The 26,208-nt window shown below is 46.0% G+C and overlaps 1 protein-coding gene across 2 annotated transcripts in view; it reads left to right on the top strand.

Annotated features, from left to right (window-relative positions):
• The window catches only part of LOC138261803 (UDP-N-acetylglucosamine transferase subunit ALG13-like), a 97,838-nt gene extending 79,077 nt beyond the window's left edge, over positions 1 to 18,761 (top strand). For both annotated transcript variants that reach the window (XM_069211186.1, XM_069211195.1), the window contains one exon: positions 18,453 to 18,761. In XM_069211186.1, coding sequence (XP_069067287.1) covers positions 18,453 to 18,564 — 112 coding nt within the window. In that variant the 3' untranslated portion in view covers positions 18,565 to 18,761. The remainder of the gene's footprint in view (positions 1 to 18,452) is intronic.
• The last annotated feature ends 7,447 nt before the right edge of the window (positions 18,762 to 26,208 follow it).

Here is a 26,208-nt window from a genome sequence, read left to right as displayed (position 1 = left end):
ACAAGAGGTAGAATCACTTCTACTCAAAGGTGCAACAGGGGTGTAGTACTCCTCAATCAACAAGGAACAGGAGTATATCCTCTATACTTCCTCATACCAAAAAAGGATGGCACTCTCAGACCAATCCTTCATCTCAGACCTGTCAATCAGTATATTCTGTCAGAGCATTTCCACATAGTCACTCTTCAGGATGTCATCCCTTTATTACAAAAACAAGACTACATGACAGCATTAGATCTAAAAGATGCTTACTTCAATATTCCTATACATCCAGCGCACTGCAAGTACCTAAGGTTTGTAATAGCAGGCAAGCACTACCAGTTCAAAGTGCTACACTTTGGAGTAATAACAGCACCAAGAGTGTTTACCAAATGCCTAGCAGTGGCTGTAGCATACCTCAGAAGACAGTGCATACACGTCTTTCCCTATCTAGATTACTGGCTAATAAAAAAACAGTACCATTAAAACTTGTCAACGACACACACAACACATAATCAATACACAGTCTACGACTCACAATCAATTACCAGAAGTCTCACCTTCAGCCAGCGCAAGTACAAGCATATCTGGGAGTACTCAGTCAGCATTAGCTTATCCAAACCTGCAAAGAGTTCAAGCGTTCCACAGTCTCATATCTCAACTCCAGTACAATCAAACTTACACAGTAAGATTATCATGAAACTCTTGGGAATTATTGCATCCTGCATATCAATAGTGCCCAATGCACGTCTAAACATGAGACCCCTGCAACAGTGTCTCTCACAGCAATGGTCTCAGGCACAGGGTCAACTTCACGATCTGTTGTTGGACTGCCAGACTTGTACCTCTCTTCAATGGTGGAATCACACTAACTTATCAAAGGGGCAGCCATTTCAAGACCCTGTGCCACAGACAATAATCACCACAGATGCATCAATGACAGGTTGGAAAGCATATCTCGACAATCTTACAGTACAGGGAGAATGGGACTCAATCCCGCAGACTTACCACATAAACCACATGGAATTGCTGGCAGTGTTCTTAGCCATTAAAGCATTCCAGCCACAAATCACACACAAGACAGTCTCAATAAGGACAGACAACATGACATCAATGTATTATCTGCAAAAACGGGGGGGGCACACTCAGTTGTCCCTTCTAGCACAAACAATTTGGAAGTGGGCAATTCACAATCTCATTCACCTACTAGCAGAGTACATCCCAGGGATACTTAACCAACTAGCGGACCTCTTAAACAGGACGCAGCAACAAATACAGGAATGGGAGATTCACCCACCAGTAATCCAACATTACTTTCATATGTGGGGAACACCAACCATAGACCGTTTCGCAACACACGAAAACACAAAATGCCTAAACTTCGCATCCAGGTACCCAAACCCTCAATGCAAGGGCAGTGCTCTATGGATCAGTTGGTCAGGGATATTTGCTTACGCTCTTCCCCCCTCTCCCGCTAATTCCATTTCTGGTCAACAAGATCCGGCACACTTCACTCACTATGATACTCATAGCTTCCACATGGGCACGTCAACACTGGTACACACTATGGGATCTATCTGAAGTACCACATCACAAGCTCCCAAACAGACCAGACCTATTGACTCAAAACAAGGGTCAAATCAGACATCTCAGTTTGGCTCCTGAGGTCATAGTTTGGATATCTACAGCTTCCATCAGAATGTATTGACATTCTAAGGGAAGCATGTAAACCTACAACTAGGCAATGCTATGCAGCTAAATGGAAACGTTTTGTGTATTACTGTCAACCCAAAAACATTAATCCCCTTAAAGCATCCTTTACTTACAAAAAGCAAATCTTGCATAATCCTCTATTAAAATTCATTTAACAGCAATATCAGCCTACCTCCAAAACAGACAGCATATCTCTCTGTTTAGAATTCCTGTCATAAAAGCTTTTATGGAAGGCCTTAAAAGAGTTATTCCACCTAGGGCTCCACCAGCTCCATCCCGGAATCTTAACACTGTGCTCACAAGACTTATGGGCCCACCATTTGAGCCCATGCATTCTTGCACACTTCACTTTCTCTCATGGAAAGTTGCTTTCCTGGTAGCAATTACTTTCTTAAGGAGAGTAAGTGAAATTCAAGCATTCACTTTAGAAGAGCCCTTCTTAAATTCACAAACACAAAATAGTACTTAGAACAAATCCACAATTCCTACCCAAACCGGTCTCACCATTTCACATCAGTCGATCAGTGGAATTGCCAGTCTTCAGTAGCTGAAAGAGCTCTCCACACTCTTGATCTCAAAAGAGCTCTTATGTATTACATAGACACACCAAAAGATTTTAGAAAATCTGAACAACTTTTTGTGCCTTTTCAACAGCCTCATAAAGGTAATCCCATTTCCAAACAAGGATTAGCAAGATGGATAGTAAAGTGTATTCAAATGTGTTATCCTAAAGCTAAAAGACAACTATTAGTAACTCATAAAGCACATTCTACTAGGAAGAAAGGAGCTTCAATGTCATTCTTATGAAATATACCAATGGCAGACATATGCAAAGCAGCCACATGGTCTACATCACACACATTTACAAAGCACTATTGTGTGGACGTGTAGTCTCGCCAATAAGCAAGTGTTGGTCAAGCAGTGCTTAAAACACTATTTCAAACTAATCCAACAGGCTAGCCACTGCTTATTTTAGGAGGGGACTGCTTTCAGTCTATGCAAAGCATGTGTATCTGTGCTACACATGCCATTAAACAGAAAATGTCACTTACCTAGTGTACATTTGTTCGTGGCATATAGTGCGGCAGATTCACATGCAGCCTCCTTCCTCCCCGGAAGCCTGTAGCCATTGTGGTACTGTAATATGTAAATATGTATATACATCTCATGGACATCATCTTTACTTACTATATATATGTACATATACAACTCTTCACTCTTTAGATCGCCCTCCTGCAGGAAAACAATCTAACAAAGGACTCGATGCCCATCTGCATTATCACCGAGAGGAGCAGTCACTCGAGCTCGTGACTCGAAAAAGATTGTTAGAAGAAAAAGAACTTGTAAAACACACACACACGGCCATCACTAGATGGCGGACTATGCAAAGCATGTGAATCTGCAGCACTACATGCCACAAACAGATGTAAACTAGGTAAGTGGCATTTTCCTTATCACACTCAATTCTACGCATTTTATTGACCACAGAAGTATGAAGTGTTTGAGCTGGGAATAAAACCATAAACTGTTGCCAGGAGATGCAGCAAGGAGCACTGAACTCACTGATTTATCTAATCATGCCAACAATAAACTGAAAATTGCATCAGTGTATAGTTTACAGAGGATGGTGGATTTTATGCTATGTAAAAACTTGAAATAAAATCGATCTGAAGTTCAGTTGCGACCTGTAAGTGCCCTCCTCGACTTCCCACTTCACTAAAATGGAGCAATGTAACATTGTATGTATGTGTTTTACACAAGAAACGTTTCTTTAGAAGCTGTAAGGAAGAACGTTAATATTGTGGTGTTCCTGTCTTCTGAGCTAAGACCTAGTTATTAATAGTTGTTAAGCAACTATTTCTTCAAAACATTGCTCATTTGTAGTTCTGGTCATTAATTGTAAGAACTTTCTTTGAAGTAATAAATGTGAGAACATTTATCTGCTGCATGCGTGAGACTCGGATGCGAACAAAGAAAGGTTTTCATTGAAGACGTCTGAGAAATAGCCTCCTGTCCCATTAATACGCCTTGAACTTCTATTGCCCATGATGCTTTGCACGGTGTTTGCATCACAAAGTCAGTTGTTTTAGATCTGAGAGTAAGGGTAGATGATAAGGACGAAGTATTTTGCACTGTAGATGCTGTAATGCAGTCATGGCTTTTTGGAGCTTGGCAGTTTACATTTCAGAAAAATCTTGCCTTCGATAGCTTCCTGGCACATGGACATTCTCATCCTATTTATGAATTTATGGACAGATATGATTGATATGTCGGGTTACAGTCCTATGCCCACAGCGGGGAATTATTCTAGCGTTGACTATCCGTGAAACCATAGGATGCAGAATAGCAGCTGCTGAATCTTTGTTGTTTTCCTTCTTAAGAAGCCTCTCTGTCTTGTAAAGAAATGTCTTGTCTCAGCTCGTGTGAATGTGAAATAACTTGATAATAAAGTTAAATAATTGCATAATAATTTACTTTTAAACGCTTAATATTCCAGATTTTCATAACATACAATCCACCAATTTCTAGAAAGTATCAGAACCGTCACTTTAATGTTTTTGTTAAGTTCCATACAACCAATTTTCATTAACAAAAATTTAACCCTTTGTCAAATGCATCACATGTAGTTTATAATGGAAAAAATATCCTCCCACTCAGTGTTAGTTCGGTCAAATGTAAATAGCTTATTATGCCCTGTATTCTTTAATATCAACAAGTAGAGATTTGGTGTCTTTGCCTTATGAAACATTTGCAGCTGGAATGTGTTTGGCTTCGTAGATCCCAATCTTGGGCCACACTGCTAACTTCCAGACTAGGTGAATGCTGTACCACCTATCTAGCTTACCATTGGTAGACCGTGAGCTAAACAAGTAGCTACAGGTTCCTCTCACTGTTAGCCCTCCTCTTCACACACTTGACTTTATCAAAACAAAGACCAATTAGACGCAAGAAAATTGGGAAATGAATGATAAACTTATCGCGCCATTCAAAATATATAAAATGAAGTCCTGTACTATACATTGGCCTGAGAAGAGCCCCTGCTCTACGTGTATACGGCTTTACAGAAAATATAGGGCCTTATTTGGAGATTGACGGACAGAGGACTCTGCCACAAGTGTGACAGTCTCCCCTGTCCGCCAAACTCTTGGTACACCTATTCTTTTTAAAGTATGGTAACCATAATGTTTCTGCCGGCAGAGCTTCCACTGGTGGAAGGCTTTGACTGATGGCCCTTGTTCTGTGTACCTCGGACCATCCATCCTATTTAGGGCAGATGTTATGTACTTTTTACCCTGATTGGGAGCACGAGTAATAGCCTGGCGGTACTGAAGAGGAAAACAAATATTTGTCCCATCATGCTGGAACAAAACTCCAAGCATGTCAGGGACCTTCATTTTTTATTTTGGTTTCAAAAACAAACTCCTGCTGTGGAATTTTTGTTTTTCCAAAAAGAAGAAGAAACTTTGCTGCACATCACACCTGTAGAGTAAAGTGTCTGCTCCTTCAGGGGACCTGATTTGGTAGCTACTTCTCAGAAGCACAGAGAGCCCCTTCAGGCAGGCAGCAACCTCTAAACAGGGTGGGCTGTAGCCCACTAGGGCAGCAGAGTACATTCCTTCACTGCCTGGCGGAATGGAGTACTGATGGCCAAGGGCTAAATAAGCCCCTTAGTCTTGTCCAAATAACCCTAACCTCCCCCTGCACCGTACTGTATGTGTGGCTGAATGTGAGGCCTTTCCTGAAAGTACTGGGACAGACAATAGGTACTGAGAAGTATACGTGGACACTGTCATTTGCTGCTTATGTGTCAAAGCAAATAGTCAACAGTAATATTGCACTCCAGTTGTATAATCAATCTGCTCACTTTGGGCACTTCACTGTCAAGGATGTAGTGAGGTTAAGCAGTCAAGGCACACCTGAGGAGGTGGTAGGGGTTAGAAACTCAGATTTAATACAACACACTAACAAGCACTTAGTAAGGAAATGTGCAGCCAGTGCTAGGAATTTAATTCACAGTTAAGTAAGAATGGACATGAAAGACTAATACACACATAAATCCATAAGGTACTAGCACTACAGAAGGGGGAGATGTAGCTTCAAACATATTTATAACATTTTGGCTCTGGAAGCTAGATTTTAAAATATCAGTGAGTTGTATGTAGAACTTCTTCCTTTTCATTGGCCTGTGGTGGAAGCTTTATGCGAGAGAGACTTCTACTTTATATAGTTGAGAAAGTCTGCAGCTAGTTTGATATTATTTATTTCATCATAAACATCCCTGGTCTATTTGAGCTAGATGATTACAGAGGTTAGTCCCCACAAAATGAAGTCCTGTTTTGGGGGCTTAAATTTATTTGTGAAATGAGAAGAATTAGAGTTGTGGAAAATTGGGGTCTTTTTTTTTATTATGTTTTGAGTGGAGAGCTCTCCAGTTTTCCTAATTTCCCCCTTGGCTCCCCTTTTTTTAGTCCATTCTTCAGAAGTGGCGGTAGGCGGTCGAAGACCGTGGCGCAAAGCCGCATTTGTTAACATTGAAGCCTATGGGTTTCACGAGCCAATGACGATGTGCGCCGGCGGTCGCGGTAGGCTTATCAGAGGGTAGTGTTAAGCATTTGTTGTACACACACAGGCAATAAATGAGGAACACACACTCAAAGACTTAACTCCAGGCCAATAGTTTTTATATAGAAAAATATATTTTCTTAATTTATTTTTAGAACCACAAGTTCAAGATTTGATGTAAATACATAAAATGCAAGGTACTCCACACAGAACATATACAGTTTTTGTTAAAATGCAATAAGCTATTTTAAAAGTAGACAGTGCAAAAATCAACAGTTCCTGGGGGAGGTAAGTATTGGTTAGATTGTGGGGTAAGTAAGACACAAGTCTCAGTTCCTGGGCACAGGCAGCCCATCATCGGGGGTTCAAGGCAACCCCAAAGTTACCACACCAGCAGCTCAGGGTCGGTCAGGTGCAGAGGTCAAAGAGGTGCCCAAAACACATAGGCGCTCATGGAGAACAGGGGTTCCCGCGTCCTCGGGGGGGAAGACCAGGGGGGTTTTGTAGAGCACTGGGGGGACACAAGTAGGCACACAAAACACACCCTCAGCGGCACAGGGGCGGCCGGGTGCAGTGTGCAAAGCAGGCATTGGGTTTTGTATTGTTTCAATGGAGGGACCCGGGGGTCACTCTAGCGGTGCAGGCAGGGCACAGGGGGGCTTCTCGGGCCAGCCACCACCAGGGCGAGGCAGAGGGTCGTCTGGGGGTCACTCCTGCACTGAGGTTCAGTTCCTTCAGGTCCTGGGTGCTGCGGGTGCAGTGCTTGGTCCAGGCATCGGGTCCCTTGTTACAGGCAGTCGCGGTCAGGGGAAGCCTCTGGATTCTCTCTGCAAGTGTCGCTGTGGGGGTCTAGAGGGGTCGTCTCGAGCTACTCACGGGGTCGCAGTAGCCGGGGAGTCCTCCCTGTGGTGTTGGTTCTCTGGATCTCGAGCCGGGGGCGTTGGGTGCAGAGTGTGAAGTCTCATGCTTCCGGCGGGAAGAGTGAAGTCTTTAAAGTTGTAGAAAAGTTGCAAGTTTGTTGCAGTTTGTTGAGCAGAGCTGCTGCTCATGGGAGTTTCTTGGTCCTGGGGGTCAGAGCAGTCCTCTGAGGCTTCAGAGGTCGCTGGTCCCTGTTGGATGTGTCACTGGTTGCAGGTTTTCGAGTCAGAAGATAGGCTGGTAGGGCTGGGGCCAAAGCAGTTGTCGTCTTCCGTCGTCTCTGCAGGCTTGTAGGTCAGCAGTCCTTCTTCTTTAGTTCATGTTGCAGGAATCTGATTTCCTGGGTTCTGGGGTGCCCCTAAATACTAAATTTAGGGGTGTGTTTAGGTCTGGGGGCAGTAGCCAATGGCTACTGTCCTTGAGGGTGGCTACACCCTCCTTGTGCCTCCTCCCTGAGGGGAGGGGGGGGGCACATCCCTATTCCTACTGGGGGAATCCTCCAAAATCAAGAAGGAGTATTTCTAAAGGCAGGGGTCACCTCAGCTCAGGGCACCTTAGGGGCTGTCCTGACTGGTAGGTGACTCCTCCTTGTTTTTCTCATTATCTCCTCTGGACTTGCTGCCCAAATTAGGGGCTGTGTCCAGGGGGGGCGGGCATCTCCACTAGCTGGAGTACCATGGGGCATTGTAACACCAAGCCTGAGCCTTTGAGGCTCACTGCTAGATGTTACAGTTCCTGCAGGGGGGAGGTGTTAAGCAGCTCCACCCAGTGCAGGCTTTGTTTCTGTCCTCAGAGAGCACAAAGGCTCTCACCCCAGGGGGGCAGAAACTCGTCTCAGTGGCAGGCTGGCACTAACCAGTCAGTCCTGCACTGAAGGAATGGGTAAAATACAGGGGGCATCTTTTAAGATGCCCTCAGTGTGCATTTTGTAATAAATCCAACACTGGCATCAGTGTGGGTTTATTATTCTGAGACGTTTGGTACCAAACTTCCCAGTATTCAGTGTAGCCATTATGGAGCTGTGGAGTTCGTTTTGACAAACTCCCAGACCATATACTTAATATGGCCACACTGTACTTACAATGTCTAAGAATAGACTTAGACAGTGTAGGGGCATATTGCTCATGCAGCTATGCCCTCACCCATGGTATAGTGCACCCTGCCTTAGGGCTGTAAGGCCTGCTAGAGGGGTGACTTACCTATGCCACAGGCAGTATTTTCTGGGTATGGCATCTTGAGGGGGATACCATGTTGACTTTGCCTTTTTCTCCCCACCAACACACACAATCTACAATGGCAGTGTGCATGTGTTAGGTGAGGGGTCCCTTAGGGTGGCACAACATATGCTGCAGTCCTTAAGGACCTTCCTTGGTCACAGGGCCACTGGTACCTTTTACAAGGGACTTATCTGTGTGCCAAGGGTGTGCCAATTGTGAAAACAATGATACATTTTTAGTGAAAGAACACTGGTGCTGGGGCCTGGTTAGCAGGGTCCCAGCACACATCTCAGTCAAGTCAGCATCAATATCAGGCAAAAAGTGGGGGGTGACTGCAACAGGGAGCCATATTCCTACAACACCCTCCAAAACTGCCTTTGCTTCTACTCGAAATTTCTGTGGCGAGACCACCCCAAGGTGTGCAGCCTATGCTTGTCCTCCAAGCATGACAATGCATCCTGTTCATTGTGCCTCACCTTCAGTTTTAAGAAGTCCCTTAGGTACCGGACACACCGATGCTGGGCGCAGAGGAAAGTGTACCAACAGAGCATCTCGAACACCACACACATCTTCAGTGTTGAAAATCCCTCAGTGCCAAATAAGAACAAGAGACTGGCCCTCGGGCCTGCTAGCTGTGCAGCCGACACCCATCCAAGAGATAGGGTCCTCCTGAAAGTCAGACCACCAGGGGATAGAGGTCAAACTGGTGCCTAAGACTGGCCCTCACACAAAAGGGTATGTCCAAGGCAGTGAGTATACCTATTGTCCCTGAGGCACATCACCAAGACAGGATCCCAAAAGAAGACCCATGCCGAGGTAAAGCATTGCTCTCGAGAGAGTGAGTTGGCGCTAAGCCTGGACATCAAGAAAAGCAAAGCCAATGCCCCCTGCCACCTTCAGGCTGTGGTATGCACCTTGGAGCAGAGCAAATCTCCACCTCGACGGGTTGACGATCTGCACCCTGTTAACCATTGAGTCCGAGCCTCTCCAATCCGACCAGCCACCATCACACCCAGGCAAAGCCAAACTAAGTCTGTATCAGCTTTGATGTGGAAAGAAACCACAGGCAGTGCTGAAACACTCATTGACACCAAAGCTGAGAGCGAAGCCAACCTCGGGCCTCCATTGATGCCAGGAGACTAGTATGTCAGATCCCCAATGGTTTGCAGAGGCGAGCAGTTAGGTTTATCAAGGAGTCAAGTTGAGCATTTGTTGTACTCACAGAGGCAATAAATGAGACACAAACTCATACTAAATACAAGACCAAATTAGAAAAATAACATTTGCTTTTATATATGCATTGAACCAAAGAACTTTGTTATAAGGTAAGCAGTTTTTAAAGTAAAATACTTTTCCGTTTCAAAAATAGACAGTGCAATTTTCAGAGTCTTCAATTTTAACCTATAGGAGGAAAGCAAGAATACAGTTTTGCAGTTAAGTACTTGACTTACAAATCCAGTCTTCGGGGCTTTAGGTCAACACCAGGCAAGGTTCAAATCAGCACCAAGAGTGCCCCTGCAGCAGCACAGGGGTGGCTGGGTGCAGAGGTTAGATTCAGGATCAGGTGCCCAATGTTAACCAGTGGAGAATGCGGCAAATAAAGATGCGCTGGTCACAGGTGAGTAGAGCGATATCAGGAGTTGATCTCCTGGGGTTGAGATAAGTACAAAGGAGGCCACAAGGCAGCACCAAACTTACACCCTCAGTGGCACAGGGGCGGCCAGATGTAGAGTGCCAACACAGCCTCGGGTGCCCGATGCAAGTCAGAGGAGGAGGTTGGTTTTGGAAAAAGGCTGCAGGCTCTGGCCAAGAGGCTGAATGAAGAAAACCTACAGCTACCCAGGTCAGTTTGGATGTTGAAGGTCTCAGGGACACCGTCTGTCCAGCTCCCCAAGGTCCAGGGGCTCCGGATGCAGGGGTGTCCTTCGACGTTGGAAAACAGCTTACTGGGCGATCAGGGGAAGTCTTTGGATTGAGGCTGCAGGCTTTGAGGCAGAGCCTGCAGGGCTCAACCGATGGTGGACTCTGGCTCAGAATTGCTGGAGAACCTTCACAGGACTGGTGGGTCACTGAGACTTTGGCTGTGGGAGTGTGGTGCTGAGGTGGGTCGGGTGCAGTTTTGCAGTTCCTCAGGGCAGAGTTATCTTTCTTTAAAGTTGGTTTCTTCGGGGCAGGCTTGCTGCCCACAGGAGATCTTGGTCTTTGTCAAAGGCAGGCAGTCCTCCCAGGGCTTTATAGGTCACTGGGCTGCAGGACTGGTAGTCTTTTGATGCAGAATAGTTGAGGGCTGCAGACAGGCCGGAAGGGCTGCGGACTGGTGTCTGCAGTTTTCTCTGCTGGAGCGACGCTGTAGTGTCCGGCTCTTTTTGGGTCGTCGGGAATCTGAGTTCTAGGGTTAAGGGGTGCCACCTAAATACTGAATTTAGGGGTGTTACAGGGGTGCCAGGTGGTAGCCAATGGGCTACTCACCTTTAGGGGGACTACACTTTTCTTTTGCCCACATCCTTTGGAAAGTGGGCATAGCCCTAATCCTATTAGCCTAATTCCTTCCAAACAAGATGGAGGAATTTAAAAAGTAGTGTCCACTTCAGCTCGTCCACCTTAGGGGTGGGACTGGCATGAAGTGGGCACTCATCCTAATTTAACTAATTTTCCCCACCTGTGCTGCCTCCAAAATTGGGGTGTGGACAAGGAAGTTTGGTAATCTCCACCATCTGGAAAGACCTGGGTCGCTTTACAGAGGTGGAAAGGCCTTTGAAGCTCTCTGCCCTGGAATGTTCTGCCTGCTGGGTGAGGTAACACCGCTGCAGGCTTTTGTCTCTGGGCCTCAAGAGCACTGGCTGTCACAGTGGGGGTCCAGAAACGTGTCTGTGGTGGCTGAACTGGTCAGGACCAGTCAGTCAACACTAGTAGCTGGTAGGTTTTCAGAGGGACCCTCTAAGGTGCCCTCTGAATTAATTTATTAATAAGTCCATTACTGGAATCAGTGAGGGTTTATATTCTGAGATGTTTGATACCAAACATCCCAGGATTCAGAGGAGCTATCACATATCTGGGGAACTCGTAGTGAGCAGTGTCCAGCACATGCATTTTAAATGGCTTCCCTGTACACTTACTTTGTCTGAGAATCACAAATACCTAACCGGGGCAGATCTGCTCATGCAGATATGCCCTCAAATGTAACGTACTGCACACTGCCTTAGGGCTGTAAGGCCTGCTAGAGGGGTGATTTACATATATTGCATGAAGTGTTTAGGGAACATGGCACACAGGCTGTGTGCCATGTTGTGTTTTCAATTTTGAAAGCACCTTGTCACACAGCCTGCAATGGCAGCCTGCATAAGGTTGGTGCTGGGTCCCTCAGAGTGGTACAAGTGGTGCTGCAGCTCTGAGGGGCCCTCTCCAGTGTCTATGCCATAGGTACCAGGGGTACCATTTACTAGGGACTTACAAGGGGCTGAAGGGCCTGGTCACTTGGGGATCAAGTGACCATGTGTCTCGTTTTAGGGAAGGAACACTGGCACTGGGGATCTGGTTAGCAGGAACCCAGTGCACTTCAGTCGAAGTTGCATTTAAAAACAAGAAAAAAAGTGAGTGAGGGGTACTGCAACCAGAACCCAGCTCCCTACAGGGCTGAAGCGTACCATCTCTTCTTTGTTCAGATGCTCTCTAATGCTGCGCAAATTGTATTATTACTCCCCATACTGAATGCAAATATTTGCATCAAAAACTTTTAAGAGCCCTTAAAGGCTAAGGTTGTCAGCTCGTTGGTCAAGAAAAAGCTTAAACCCTCCCCTAGTGATCCAACATATATTAAGGACCACACCACATCGAAAAATCATAAAAATGTCACTAGACCTGCAGGTCTAGTGGCTTAAATAATCTACTCAACCTAAATATAATGCTATTGACCCATAAACTGTTTTCAAATTGTGATCCTGGGCAAACATTTTAATTCACTGAGCCGCCTTTTTTTCCTTTCTTTATCACCTATGAAACCATCTTCATAAACACAAGTTCAGCATGTCTGCTGTACAAAAACACTTTTAACAGACTAACCATTTGCTCCATATAAAATACAAATCTAGCCACATAATAAAGTGTAGTGATTTTGTTTTCCTCCCATTTAAATCTTTGTTTACATCACACTTCTGAATTACAAAAAAAAATTTATTTTGTAACTCCTGATATATTTGAAGTTTTACTATTGATTTACAAGCTGTTTAAACGTGTGTTTGGGGGGGGGAAAAATCCTGACATCTTACAGCTCATTGTGTCACAATGATTGTCAGACAGCTCATTTGACAAAAACCTCTAACTGTAATAAAAGAAAAAAAATGTAAACCCCATTTTCCAGAATAAGATCAGAAACAATTAGTAAAAGGACAAACTGTCATTTGACCTTTGACCTTGAACAGACAGCAAATGTGTCAAGATAAAACAAGATTTAAAGGAGTCTTTAGTGCTCATTTGCCTTCTGAAGGGACAGAACACCTGTCCCTTCCAGCTTAATTTCACTCACCAGAATGGACTAGTAGGTGGTAAAAATAGCTCGACCTGATAAAATCTGACTCGCCTTAGAATGAGCAAGTATATTTTGAAAGGCCTGTCTATTCTATGGTTCTTATAGAGTGCATGGCTACCCGTAGGCCTCTCACTGCTGGAAAAGTCATCATAAAGGCAAGGACGCTACTGGGAAGGAACTAGTGGCTAAATAGCCAGGTCTTGAAGGCCTTACATGAGAACATTAGTTAGTCATCTGGTGCAGTTCAAGTGTAAGGGTGCCCCAGAGCTTGGGGGGCTAATGAAAGAATGAGCAGCCTCCCCAGGAAGATCTCTTGAACTTGGGGACCTGAAGCAGATTAACTTTAAAGGATCTGAGCGGCCTACCTAGAATGTATGGTATGGCTAATGAACCTAACAACGAGGGGCCTCTCTTGGGTAGTGCTCTATGCAAAATGCACAAGGCCTTGAATTGCATGTGCTGCTTCACAGGAAGCCAATGTAGTTTTTTCAAGGCTTTTTTTTGACGATTGTTGCCTTGGAAGATTCATGAAAAGGCGAGAGGTGCATTCTGGGTAAACTGTAGCCTCTTGGTCACATATTGAAGGGAGCCAAGGTATAGAGCATTCCCATAGTCAATGCAAGTGTTAATAAGGGCATGGATGGTTACTCTTCTTCATAAGAAAAAAAAAAAGAAGCCTGTTGATCCATAGTGAGGCTGGAAACCAGTAAAGCTTTTTATCGCACATTTAGAATTGGGTAAACTCTCCAGACATGCAGATGTGGGGGTAGGGGAATTCTTGTTGCGATGGTTAGCCAATATCATAACCTCAATCTTGTCTTCATTAAGTTTCAATTTATAATTGGCCATCCATCTGGCTACTTCCTGGAGACACGGAGCCAGGCTGAACTGAGTAGAGCTGGCGCTGGGGTAAATCAGCTGCGTGTCGTGAGCATATGAGACCAGTGACAGCCCGTAGGAGTGTACAATTTCAGCTAATGGATCCATGTAGCGATTAAAAAGAGTAGGGCTCAGGGAGTATCCCTGGGGCATCGCACAAATCATAGGAAGTATGTCAGAGTAACAGGCATGATCTAAGACTTGAAATGTTATGTTCTCCAAAAAGGAGAAGAGCTATTTTAATGATCAGCCTTCAGTGCCCGCTTTTGATATCCGATTGATAAGCGTGACAAGACCAACTGTGTCGAAGGCTGCGCTGAGGACTAAGAATAATCGCTGCCGAGCCTCCTTGATGTAACTGGGGTCTTGCTTCCTCAGTCACTGACAGCAAAGCAGTTTCCATGCTATGTTGTGGTCTAAATCACATTTGAGTGAGGTGGAGGATCTGGTTGGATTGAAGGAAGGCAGAGAGATGTTTGTTGACATGCTTCTCTTACAGCTTCGAAGCAGTGGGCAGCAAGGAGATTGGCCTGTGGTTCCCTGACAGAGAGGGTCGAGAGCAGTTTTTTTTTTTTGTATAAGTGGTTTGTCCACTGCATGTTTCCATTGCAGGGTAACATGCCCACAGGAGAGGGAAAGACTGAGTAAATCTACCAAGACAGGGGCAATAATGTCTGATCCTTGCCTTAAATGTGACGAGGGGCTGGGGTCGGGGGGTGGGCTGACTTTATTATATTAAGATGATCTGTGAGAAGGTTCACTGTGAGGTCTGTAAGGGTCTCGGCTGGCTGTACTTGGTAACTACAGGAGGAATCCTCCAAGTTTAAGCTGTCAGGGAAGGCGGAATAGATGTCTTGTATCTTCTTCTGAAAGAAGTGAGCCAGGTTATTACTGTGCTCTATGGAGGCTTCCGTGAAAGAGGCGAGCAGCTTTGGCTCCGTGAGATTTTTAAAATCAGAAAAATCTCTTTCGCAAAGTTGGCGGAATGCTTAATTTTGGAAATAAAATATGGTGCTTGAGAAGCCTTTATTTCTTCATGATAAAGTCTGAAGAGTAGCTTCATCATAAGACTTAATCCAACTTCTGTCCAGGTGCTTACATTTCTTTCTCAGAGAAGTAGGGAATTAAACAAAGGTGATTTTTTTTTTTTTTTTTTTTTACATCGCTGGCAGTTCTTCTGCCACTTTGCCAGAAGAACTCAATCCAATTCACTTATTAAAACTACAAGTGAACGATGTAACCTTGGTCAAATTGGTTGGATCTTATTGCCTCCAGGAGAGCTGACCAGTCCTCAGAGTTCAATTTAGACCAGTGTTGTTCCATCGGTATGGTTGATGGAGTAGTGGGAGCAAGAAGTGATCTAACCAGGTTATGAGAAGCACGTTTTGCACCTGAATGTGAGTTAAATTACTGAAAACCAGGTCGATAGTGTGGCCTTTCTCATGAGTAGGGCCCTTCACTAATTGTGACAGCAGAAACAACCCAAAGTCCTGTAAAAAGTTCTTCAAAGCGCCATCATTTACATCCTTGAAATGTATATTAAAATCAACAAGCAAGGTGAAGTTAGCCCTGTCAAGTCAGGAAGGGCCTGTAAAAACTTTGCAGGCAGGCCCGGTGGTCTGGGAGATCTCATTTCTATCTAGAAGACTGGTCCAACTCAGTTGCCCTTCTTGAGATCCTCAGAAACCTGAAACAAACCCAATGCATCATAGAGCTCACCCACTCCACCGAACGCATCGTAGATCCCATATTCATATCCTTCAACAACATCACGATTAACACACCCAGACAAGTCACCTGGACTGATCACCCATAGTCTTTTTCACAATCCACATCCATCAGTGCAGGAAAACCCCTTCAAGCAGTCTAGCATGCCGTTACTGGAGCAACCTAAGATAAGCGGATTGAATGTCCGCCCTCCACGAGAACAACCTGAAACTCACAGGCCTCTTAGCATGTGACATTGAAAACTTCAAAAAGTGGATCACCACCTGCGCTGATACTCTGACCTCCAAGAAAAAAAGCCACACAGCAAAAAGTAGAACACAATCCAGCTGGTACATAGATGACCTCAGAATGACCAAGAGACACCGTAAACAACTGGAACTTTCAAAGGCCCCCAGCAAAAAGTGCCACCAGCTAATCCGCGATTAATAAGAGGAAAACCCTAGTTGAATGACTAAATACCAGCTCCAATAGCAACAAAGAAATCTTCACAATCGTTAAGGATTTTACCACACTACAATTGCCACCGGCAACATCAGTTCAACATAAGATCTGTGTAATGATGTTTCATACTTCTTCTGCAGCAAGATGACAACCATATAAAGCAACTTCGCCCCACAACCGGACCTCCTGACTCTCACCGTAAGTTTCCTAGTGAAGAACAGAAACAACACAATGACCATATGGGACACCATCAGCACAGAGGAAACCACAGCAATGATAAAGGGCATGCACTCTGTGCCCCGGAGGATCCATTCCCACTTTGACAAAGGAGTGATCCCCATCAGTGAGTTCCTTTCCTCAATACCTTAATCAGTGTAGCCACCTTTCTGGAACCATGGAAACATGCAGCTGTCAGCGCCTTCCTAAGGAAAGCCTCAGCTGACCCAACCAAACTCGCCAGCTACCGACCGATATCCCCCCCTTCCCTACCCACTAAGATCTTGGAAAAATATATCAAATAGCACCTGTCTAACCACCTTCTCGATTCCACACAATCAGGATTTACAAACAACCACAGCACGGAAATCACCCTCATAGAAGCTACGGATGACGTGGATGATCCCTGAAAGGGGAACTGCAGCCCTCATCCTCTTAGATCCATCCGCAGCCTTCATCACTGTCTCCCATCCTAATACGACCGCTTCATGAAGCAGGCATTCAAGGGCATGCCCCTCAAATGGATCTGCCCCTTCCTTACCAGAAGAACCCAAACTGTCAGCATGCCCCCTACTCCTATGAAGCATAGGAACTCATCTGGAGTCCCGCAGGGCTCCTCACTCAGCCCAGTGCTCTTCAACATCTACATAAACCCACTGGCCGACGTCTTACGGACTCAAAACCTAAACATCCTCGCATATGCTGACTACACACAATTGATACTGTCCTTTTTGGGCAAAACACCCAACACAAGGAACAAGTTCATCACATGACAAAAGTGACCACGTGGATGAAATCCAACTGCCTCAAACTGAACTGTGAGCGTTTGTGGGCCTGTTTTATGGACAGTTGGGCCACTTTTTACTGTCTATTTCCCTGATCTAACAAACTTGCCTGCAGCAACTTCAAATCCATACAGTCATCCATACCTTGCAAAACACTTATACAGCTTATCTTTACACATTCAAAGCATCCCTAATGTGCACACGTCGGCCACTTGTTTTTTTAGCTTTCTCATTCACCCCGGTCTATTTTCTTCCCCATTCCAACGCTAAGTAACAGCCGCACACGATGTTTGTGAAAATGACTTCCCCTGCAGATGGCAGCAGCCTTTTGTTAGAGGTCTTCTGACATTTTACAGGGTAAAGCAATATTCCTGCACGCCACAATATGTATAATATATATGACCGAACAGGTCCTACTTGAGATACTGTACACGCTTACTGTTTGCAGAGTGGTCAAATTAGTTGCTTTAATAGATTGTGCAATACAAGCCATTTCAAACGAAGGGAAATCATTTCAAGACCGTGTCAAAGGATCCCCGCTAAGCCCTGCACTTCTTGCCACCCGTACTAAGGATATTATTATTACTGTGCAATTGTATCGATATAGTGCGTATGACCCCTGACGAGGTATCAACGTTTGCAGTTCAGTGCGAACTCGGTCCAGATGCTTTGGAGCGCTTTATACCGGTACCAGTTCCATTACCCTAGGTCACATTAATTTATTTTTAGGCACGGAGAGATTACGTTGTTTGCCGAGAATCACAGAATGTTGAATCGACGCCGAGACTCGAACCTGGTTCCCCAGTTCCAAAGTCAGAGCTCTGGCCGCAACGCCACAAACTCTCCCTACAGATTCTATAGTAGTGTCTATTTAGCAACAAAGATTGCGAAATGATGCAAATATTTAATTTCCTCCTACAACACTCCAAGGTGCTCTGTGATGGCATCCTCTGGCCTAGCAGCACGAAATGAAAGGTTTCTTTCAGAGGCTTCTCTCAGAGGCTTCTCCTGGCACACTCGGTGCTGTGCTCGGCCGGGCACCTGTGGAGGCCGCCGAGGAACCTCACCAGGAGAGCTGCGCGGATGGCACAGACGCAGCACTTGATCACAGCGGGGCATAGGCTCAGCGGAAACGGTGTGAGAAGTAAATCCCATCGCCCTTCTTCTTTCACTAGTGGTGTGGTTGGAGAGTTAAGGATTTGACCCCTAATCACCCCGGGCCATCTTTCAGTTTATGGCACCAGCAGGGCCTTAGGTTGTACTATCTCGCCCCGGTGGCCGCCGCAGTTTTTACAGCTTCCATAAAAACAGCGTTTGATGTAAACATCACCGCCTAACCCGTCTTTAGTTCTATAACAAGTTGTGTCTAATCTGCAAGCGCGTTTTTCTTCGGAATGTAAGGGTTTCGTGTGGCTTCGATGAGATTTCTTTGGGGCGCTATTCGTAAACCTGTTTAATCTTCCTTTCTATTGTCTCCCTCTCTCTTAGCACCCTCAAGGACACATTGCAGTCCATGGACCCAACGTCGCTGAAGACTTTCCCTCCTGGACAGCCAGAGGTTTTTGCCTCCTTCCTGGATAAGGCTGTAGGGTTTGGATAACAACCCAAATGAACTATACTATTTAGTTTTTTTTGAGTATGTTTATAAATATCGGTCGCAAGATTGTTAACATGACATTTTTAGGAATGAATTATAATTCCATGATATATTTGGTTAATAAACGTTTTGTACCTCGATAAATCTCGATAATGCATTTGAGCAAGTAATTATGTACAGTAAACTTGAATTCTGATCCATACACATTATTTTCTTTTCTTGAGCATCTTAAGCATGAATATGTTGCTTCACAACATACTTTTGTGTGGGGTTTAAGTAAAATGTGTTAGTGGTATCGAACAATTGAGAAGGATTATTGCTAGAGCAGAGGGCACTTTGTTACACTTTAGGGCATATGCGTATTTTCAGGAAGATATAGGATCTAAATAAACACCATTGCCTCAACTCACACCACCTCTGAAGCCAGAGAAGGTATGTGAGGAAAATGAGCGAAGACAGCAAGCCCAAAAAGACCTTCAACTGCCAAGAAATGGAAGGAAATATCTGGTCTATAATCTGTGTACTTTCTATAATAACCCCAGAATGTGTTTCAGTGACGTAAATCAAAAGAAATAATCTCCCTTTAGTATGCCAAATAAAGGACCCCCCCCACACCCCACCCAAAAAACTAGGGCATAGCAGCTGCTTCAGAATATAAACAAGCACTGGCAAAGCCAGTAGGTTTTACCTACGGAAGAGCTATTGCCTTTGCCAGCGTCTTTTAGCCATGTTGTACAGTGAAGTGGCATAGAGTGCAATGGTGTAGAGTGGATTGGCATACAGTAGAGGTGAGTGGGGTGGGGTTGACTATAGTGAAGTGGCATGGCGTAGAGTGAAGTGGGGTAAAGTAGACTGGCATTATGTGGAGTGGGGTAGAGTGGCGTGACAGAGTACAGTAGTGCAGATAAGAGTACATTGGTGTATAGTGCATTGGGTTAGAGTGTAATGGTGAAGAGTGGTGTAAAGTGATACATGAGTAGTGTGGCATACTGTGCAGTAGTGCAGAGAAGAGCAGAGTGGTGTAGAGTGCAGTGGCATAGAGTGGTGCACAGAAGAACAGAGTGGCGGGTGGGAGGAAAAGAAGCAACATGGAATTTTGGGGGGAAATTAAAGCTACATGAACGGGGAAGTGGCAGACCAACTGAAACACAAGCACTCATAAGGGGTGCTTTGAACACAGAGAAAAAAGTATGGACACAAGTACTTGGTCCATGCTCCAGGGGAGGGCCAAACGCAAGAAGAGGACATGACCCCCTCATGCTGTGACAAACGGGGATGAAGGAAATGAGAGCGACGCTGAAGCTAACAAATGGTAAGCTAAGGGCGGGCTATAAGCCCACTGAATGTAAACATGTCTCGCAGTGACAGCTCATTCACTGTCTAGGTGAAACCTAAAAACATCCCAGTGCCACCATTACACTTCTCTGAGACTCTGCGAGAGTGTGCGTTTTTTCCCCATGGTCATTTCTCTGATGTGTGAGCTCCTGCGTAGTGAAGATCTGAGTAGGGGTGAGTCTGCTCATGTAATGCATTTTGGGTACACCAGCAGCTGTTGTTCATCCCAGCAATGTCACCACTGGTGCACGATGCTTGCTGCTTCAAAGCAGCCTCTCTCCAGCAAGGCTGGAAGTAGGACCCTCTGTGTTGCTGGCTGTCACCTGGCAACTTTATCTCTATGCCTTGACCAACATGGCTAAAATAAACTAACTACTCTTGTCAGTTGTAGCTTGCCGGACCTATGATTAGTTGCTATGAAAAACTTGCCAAAGAAGGACTTAAGCTAAGATGTATTCCCCTGGATTGCAGAAAAACTTTTGATCTTTACATAAAGTTGCCCTCTGGTTGGTACAGGCTTCCCACCTGTGCCCTCAGAGTGGGACAAAAGTGTATCCCTCATGTCAGTAACTCATACTTCATTTGGACTTGGAGTACACCAGTGTTTGGAGAGATGTTTGCTGGGGTCAGAACATTTGCTGTTGGCCATCTTTCCTACGACTGGGGATGATCCTTGGACCCTAGAATATCTTTGGTACTAGCAGGGACCAGGAGAAGATCAGGTGAACTGTACAGTGTGAGTAGTAGATGGCCCCTGACCACTAGTGTAGTCTGGAACAAGGGGACGTTTAAATTCATCACATTTTTATCTTGCTATCCAAAGTCCTGTTCTGTCCACTTCCCACCCAGTGACAGAGGTACGCTACATAACAATAACCTGTATGGCACCGATTCCCTTTATGATGACCATGGCTTTTGATATGCCAGGAAGCACACTTCTAACGTGTTCCCAGTGTCACGGATCAAACACATGTTATCTAACTAGGTGACAATTTTTCCAGGTCAGCCAGCGAGTGGTTCACTTGCCTCTGAAGCATATGAGCTGTCCAGAGCGGGAACTTCAGAACTCTGGAGACTATTTGTGGAGGGGTAGTACTTGAACTCAGAGCATCAATCAAGATATCATATATGGGCCCCTCAGGGGCCATCAGCACAGTATTCCCTTCTATAGTCAGGTTCCAATAATGGACTGTGTAGTTGAGGCTCTATGACCCGGTCACAAGGGTCCAGTGTCTACCTTGTAACTCCTTCCTCTTCATATCCCAGTTCCCTGTGACAACATCAAACTCCAGTAGATAAAGACACTCATCCTCCTCCAAGTTTCTCAAATGATGGACTTCTGGGTTGCGTCCAGCGACTGATATCGGAAACACAATGGGAACTTGCCTTGGGTAGTGTTTTCACCAGGAGAGGGGGACAACTCATACTGGACATTAGATTTCAAGGTGCAATGGGGATACCACTCATCTAACCCTTCAGCACACATCCAGGCGATGTCTGGTGCATGGCACACGTCCTCTTTATATTATCCCAACCCCACAGGTGTGGCATATAGCCCTATAGGGTCCCCTGGATGCCTGGACAGTTGCCAACAGATCCAACAGTTCTTAGGATCCGGAGGCCTCCAGACGGCCCACACTCCCCCCGCCAGGAAAGCACGAGACGACATGGTTTGTTCGTTGGAAGGAGTATCTTTTATTTTCAAAAAGTCATCATATAAATTACCTCATAACTTTGACAAGCAAAACATCAAATAGCAAGTATAAGAAGGTTCGTCAATAAAGAAAACATTTTTATTTACATGTTACTGAGAAATTACTTGTGACCATAACCAGTGTGACAGGATCCCTTCCTGTCCTGAACCACCATATTGGACCACACAGGTGACCCGTGTCTCACCTGTATCCGTAGGAGGGACGGTTACCCTGACTACCCGGTACCTTGTCCTCCAGTTTAGGGTTCCGCCCCCCTCCAAACACCAATCAGCCCTGGGGTGTAATAGGGGGAGCCAAGAGCGGGAGCCCCATGTTCTCCCCCAGCGATCTGAGGTCTCTTACCCCCTGATCTGGTGTGTACATCTGCTGGTTGGCTCAGAACTTCAGGATCCTATCCCAGATGTCCTCGTGGGGGCCCCACCTTGGGGACCCCCTCCTATTGTTTCTAGTCACATTTTTTATCTCAATTTCCGCCACAAGGGTGACCAGGGCCCCAAAGGTCCTTCGCCCTCCCCACCCAAAAAGAGGCTGCGGGCAAAACCCCACATGTCGCAAATAAATTGATCGGTTCCTTCGTCGGACAAATGCACTTGGTCGCTGTGAAACATGTGCATACCTTTCAGCAGTTTGTGGGGGATATTCCATAGGCGCCCAGGGCCTGGGCAGAGCTTCGCCATCTCGGCATTAAGCCAGCGAACTGATACGTTGATGGTGCGAGATCTTAACCCTGCCCCCCACTTAAGACGTGGAACCATGTGTGACCAGGCAAATGCTGCCCTTGGGAATTGCTTTGCCACTTTCAAAATTTCAAGAAATACCATCTCCCGAAGGGTCTTCCGGCCTAAACGCACCAAATCATTGCCCCCCAAGTGAATGATGATCAGATCCGGAGACTGCAGTCCCCCACGACTACTCACCAATTCGACCAAATGTTGCAGCTGGGTGATGCCTCCTCCGCCAATGCCGCACCACCGAAAAGCCACACTGTGCAAATCTGCCGGTTTCGACTCACGGAGCTGTTGCAACCGGTATGCCGCCCGACGGACAAATGAATGGCCCAATACCCAGACTACTCGCTGAGGCATTTGACTGAAAGAAAAGAAAACATGCGCGTGAGACAACACCACCGAGCAACCCAGTCCCTGTTACTCCAACTCTGGCCTGATGTAACGTTTGTAACATTCCGAAGACCAACGACCTATATTTTTTACAGCGGACGCTGGAAGACCTGCTGCTGCTGCTGCCGTGGCTGCCCGCCGCCGCACACGAGTAAAGAAGGAATAACCTTCTTTGGGGGGCCTTTAAATAGCCCCCCACCAGTGTGCGGCGGCCGGAAACGGCGGTCGGCCAACGTCGTCCCCACGATGTGCCCCCTGGGGTATGACTTCCGCCCCCAACGCCTCGTGAGGCATCAGGGCGGAAATCCGGCCGAACTCGGCACCCCCCCGGCAGGGGGAAAAGGGGGAAGGGAGTGTCCCAGGGCCTCGGAGGCCCCGTCCCCTAACGGGCCGCGCCCCCCCACTACGGGGGGGGCACTCTACCCTAAGACTGAATTTCAGCAAGCTGCTCGTGAACTTTGATCAAGGGGGGCAATGCTGGCTTCTGAAACAAGGGGGTGGTACAAATAACCATCAAACTCATACAGGACAACACATTCCTGCCACATCATTTTTGATTATACTAATATATCAGTAAATATGAACATGCAAAGATTCAATTCCTATAAGTCTTATTATAGCAAGCTCTATTGAATGTTCAGTCTTTACCACACCAGGTACCAGTGGAGTAGATCTGCAATTAATTCGCTGCCATCTATTTCTCGTTCTGGTCTGTAGTAGTCTGTTTCTGAGACAGTTTCCCAGACCTGCCGTCCGGGGTCCCCTTCAGTCTAATTTTCAGTAAGTGTAGACCAACAACCCTCTTCAAGATTTCGCTCTCTAGACTTCACTCAACAGCATCTGGGGGCACTGGACTCCTTTTAACATGTGTTACATTAATCCCGGTTGGATGAGCATCTACTTCAATTACAGTGTATGAGGTTAATAGAACCTGGTAGGGTGCACTCCACCTTGGCTCAAGGCAGTCTGTACGTCTGAACTCCCTTATGCAGACCCAGTTGCCTGGCTGTAGATTGTGGGCGGGGACTGCAAGAGGGAGAGGTTTGGCACTTTTAGCAAAATCTTGATATTTGGTCAAAGCCCTTTGCATCTTTCGGCAATACTGCACCAGGTCCTCCTCCCCACCCATGAGAGAAACATATGGAAGTCTAAAGTGCTCCGGGTGTGGAAATGGTCTTCCAAAAAGGATTTCCCAGGTCGTTAGCCCATGCTTCTTATTGGGACTGAGTCTAATGTTTAAAGGACCACAGGGAGAGCTTCTGGCCATTTTAGTCTGGTCTGTTGATACATTTTGGACAGTTTATTCTTGATCTGCCTGTTCATCTTTTAAACCACCCCTAAGATTGGGGGTGATATGGCGTGTTCAGCCTCTGGGAAATCCCTAGACACTTAAGAATTTATTTAAGCACTTAAGCTACGAAATGGGGGCTGTTGCCTGAGTCTATGGATTCTGGTACCCCAAAACGCATCAAACATGAGCTTTTTTGCCGTAGTTATTGCATCCTCTTTCCTTCACGGGAAGGCCGCCAGCCACCATGACATTTGGCCATTCTGCCTAACACCCTCCACTTGCAGTCTTAATGCCCCTCCTGGGTTATTCCTCCTACATGTGATGCAGTTGCGGGTCTCTTTCTTTGCTATCTGGTGTATCCTTGGGGCATACCAATCTTTCAGTATCTAATTTGCAATTCCCCCCCTTGGACATGTGTGCTAGCTGTTGTGAAAACACGGGAGTAATGGCTGGCCGGCCGTCATGAGAAACATAAAATAGCGAAGCATGGTCTAGGGTGCAGCCCTGGGCAGCCCAAAATGCTGTACGTGCAGTAGTGGCCTTCTGTTGGATTGCAAGCAGCTCAGAGACAGAATGAGATATGGGTTTCTGCAAAGCACCTAATAAGGGAAAGTATCAGGAGTCCTCTGCAATGCAGGCTGGCGTACAGGGGCATCTGTTCAGGCATTCCCACGGGCTACATCTGACTGTTCTCTAGTGTGGGCATGAAAGTGGACAGCTGCAATTTCTGTGGGGAGGTGACTAGCATCAAGCAAAGTAATAAGTACAGTATGAGAAATAGTGGAACCAGAGGACATGAGAAACCCTCATCTTCCATAGCTGACCAGTAGCATGGTAGACATTAAAAGCATAGTGTGAATCAAGGTAAATAGTGACCTGAGTTGCAGAAGACAACTCACACACCAGTTCTGCATTTGAGCACTGTGGACCTGTGGGAGGGCAGAAGCCCTGTAGTGGATTGTCAGCATACTGCATAGCCAATGAATAGAGCTCCAAAATCGTCCTGCAAAGTAGAACCATTAGTGTAGAGAATAGAGTCTGCATTGGGCAGCGCTGTGTCAGGTCTGGATGTAGAGTAGTAGTGATGGCCACGACTTGGGTGCATTCGTGAGACTCTCCATCCTCTGCAGTGGGTAAAAGAGTGGCAGGATTAAGGGTGTTACATCTAACTATAGTGAAGTTTGTCTCTCCAAGAAGAGCCTGTTTATAGTGGATGGACTGAAAGATGCTGGGAGCTAATGAGGAGAAGCAGTGCTGCAACTGCATGTGGCACTGCAAGAGTCAATGGATGTCCCAGAACAATATCAGCCACTCGCTCCACAAGGGAGGCTGCTGAACCAACTACGCAAAGACGCAGTGGCATCCCCAGGGCCACAGGGTCCAGGAGGGTAGAATAGTAGCCTGCTGGTATTTGCTTATCTGAAAAGGGCTGTGTAAGAACACCAGAGGCCACTCCCTGGCGCTCATGGCACTATAACGTGAATGGCTTTTTGTAATCGGGGCGACCCAAAGCAGGGGCAGAGGCCAGGGCTAGATTAAGAAAAGTACCCTAAAGAGATCCACCATAGTGGGTCTGGGGTACTGGCAGCGATCAGCGCAACAGTAGTTTAGCAATCGGAGTGAAATTTGGGATCCACATCTGACGATATCCAGACGTACCTAGAAATTGGCACACTTGCTTGGAATGTCGAGCACTGCTTGCATGTGAAATGGGGTCATGGAAGTATAGGAGATGAAATGACCTACATATATGACCTCATGGAGGCAAAACTAGAGCATGGAGAGTGACGCTTTGTGGCCCACTTAGCAAGCTCATCGCAAGGGTATCACAACAGCACCCTTCAGCATTGACACTGGGCAACAAAAGATCGTCCACGCACAGTCAGGACAGAGCCCCCTGGAAGCTCAATATCTTGCATATCTTTCAATATCTGGGAAAAGATGGTTGGACTCTCGCAATACCCTATGGGGAGCCTTTCCCAGCAAAGCTGACCGCCCTCGAAGGTGACTGTAAATAAGAACTGAGAATCAGGGTGGGCTGGGATGGAAAAGAGAGCACAACAAAGGTCCACCACAGTAAAGTGGGTAGCACTTCTGGAAATAGTAGTAAGAATAGTAGCTGGATTGGGAACCACTGTAGTGCGGGAGATGAAGAATTTGTTCAATGCCCTAAGGTCTTGGACAAAAC

The sequence above is a fragment of the Pleurodeles waltl genome, chromosome 2_1 (assembly GCF_031143425.1).
Source record: "Pleurodeles waltl isolate 20211129_DDA chromosome 2_1, aPleWal1.hap1.20221129, whole genome shotgun sequence".
Lineage (NCBI taxonomy): Eukaryota > Metazoa > Chordata > Amphibia > Caudata > Salamandridae > Pleurodeles > Pleurodeles waltl.
This window is presented reverse-complemented; position numbering and strand designations above follow the sequence as displayed.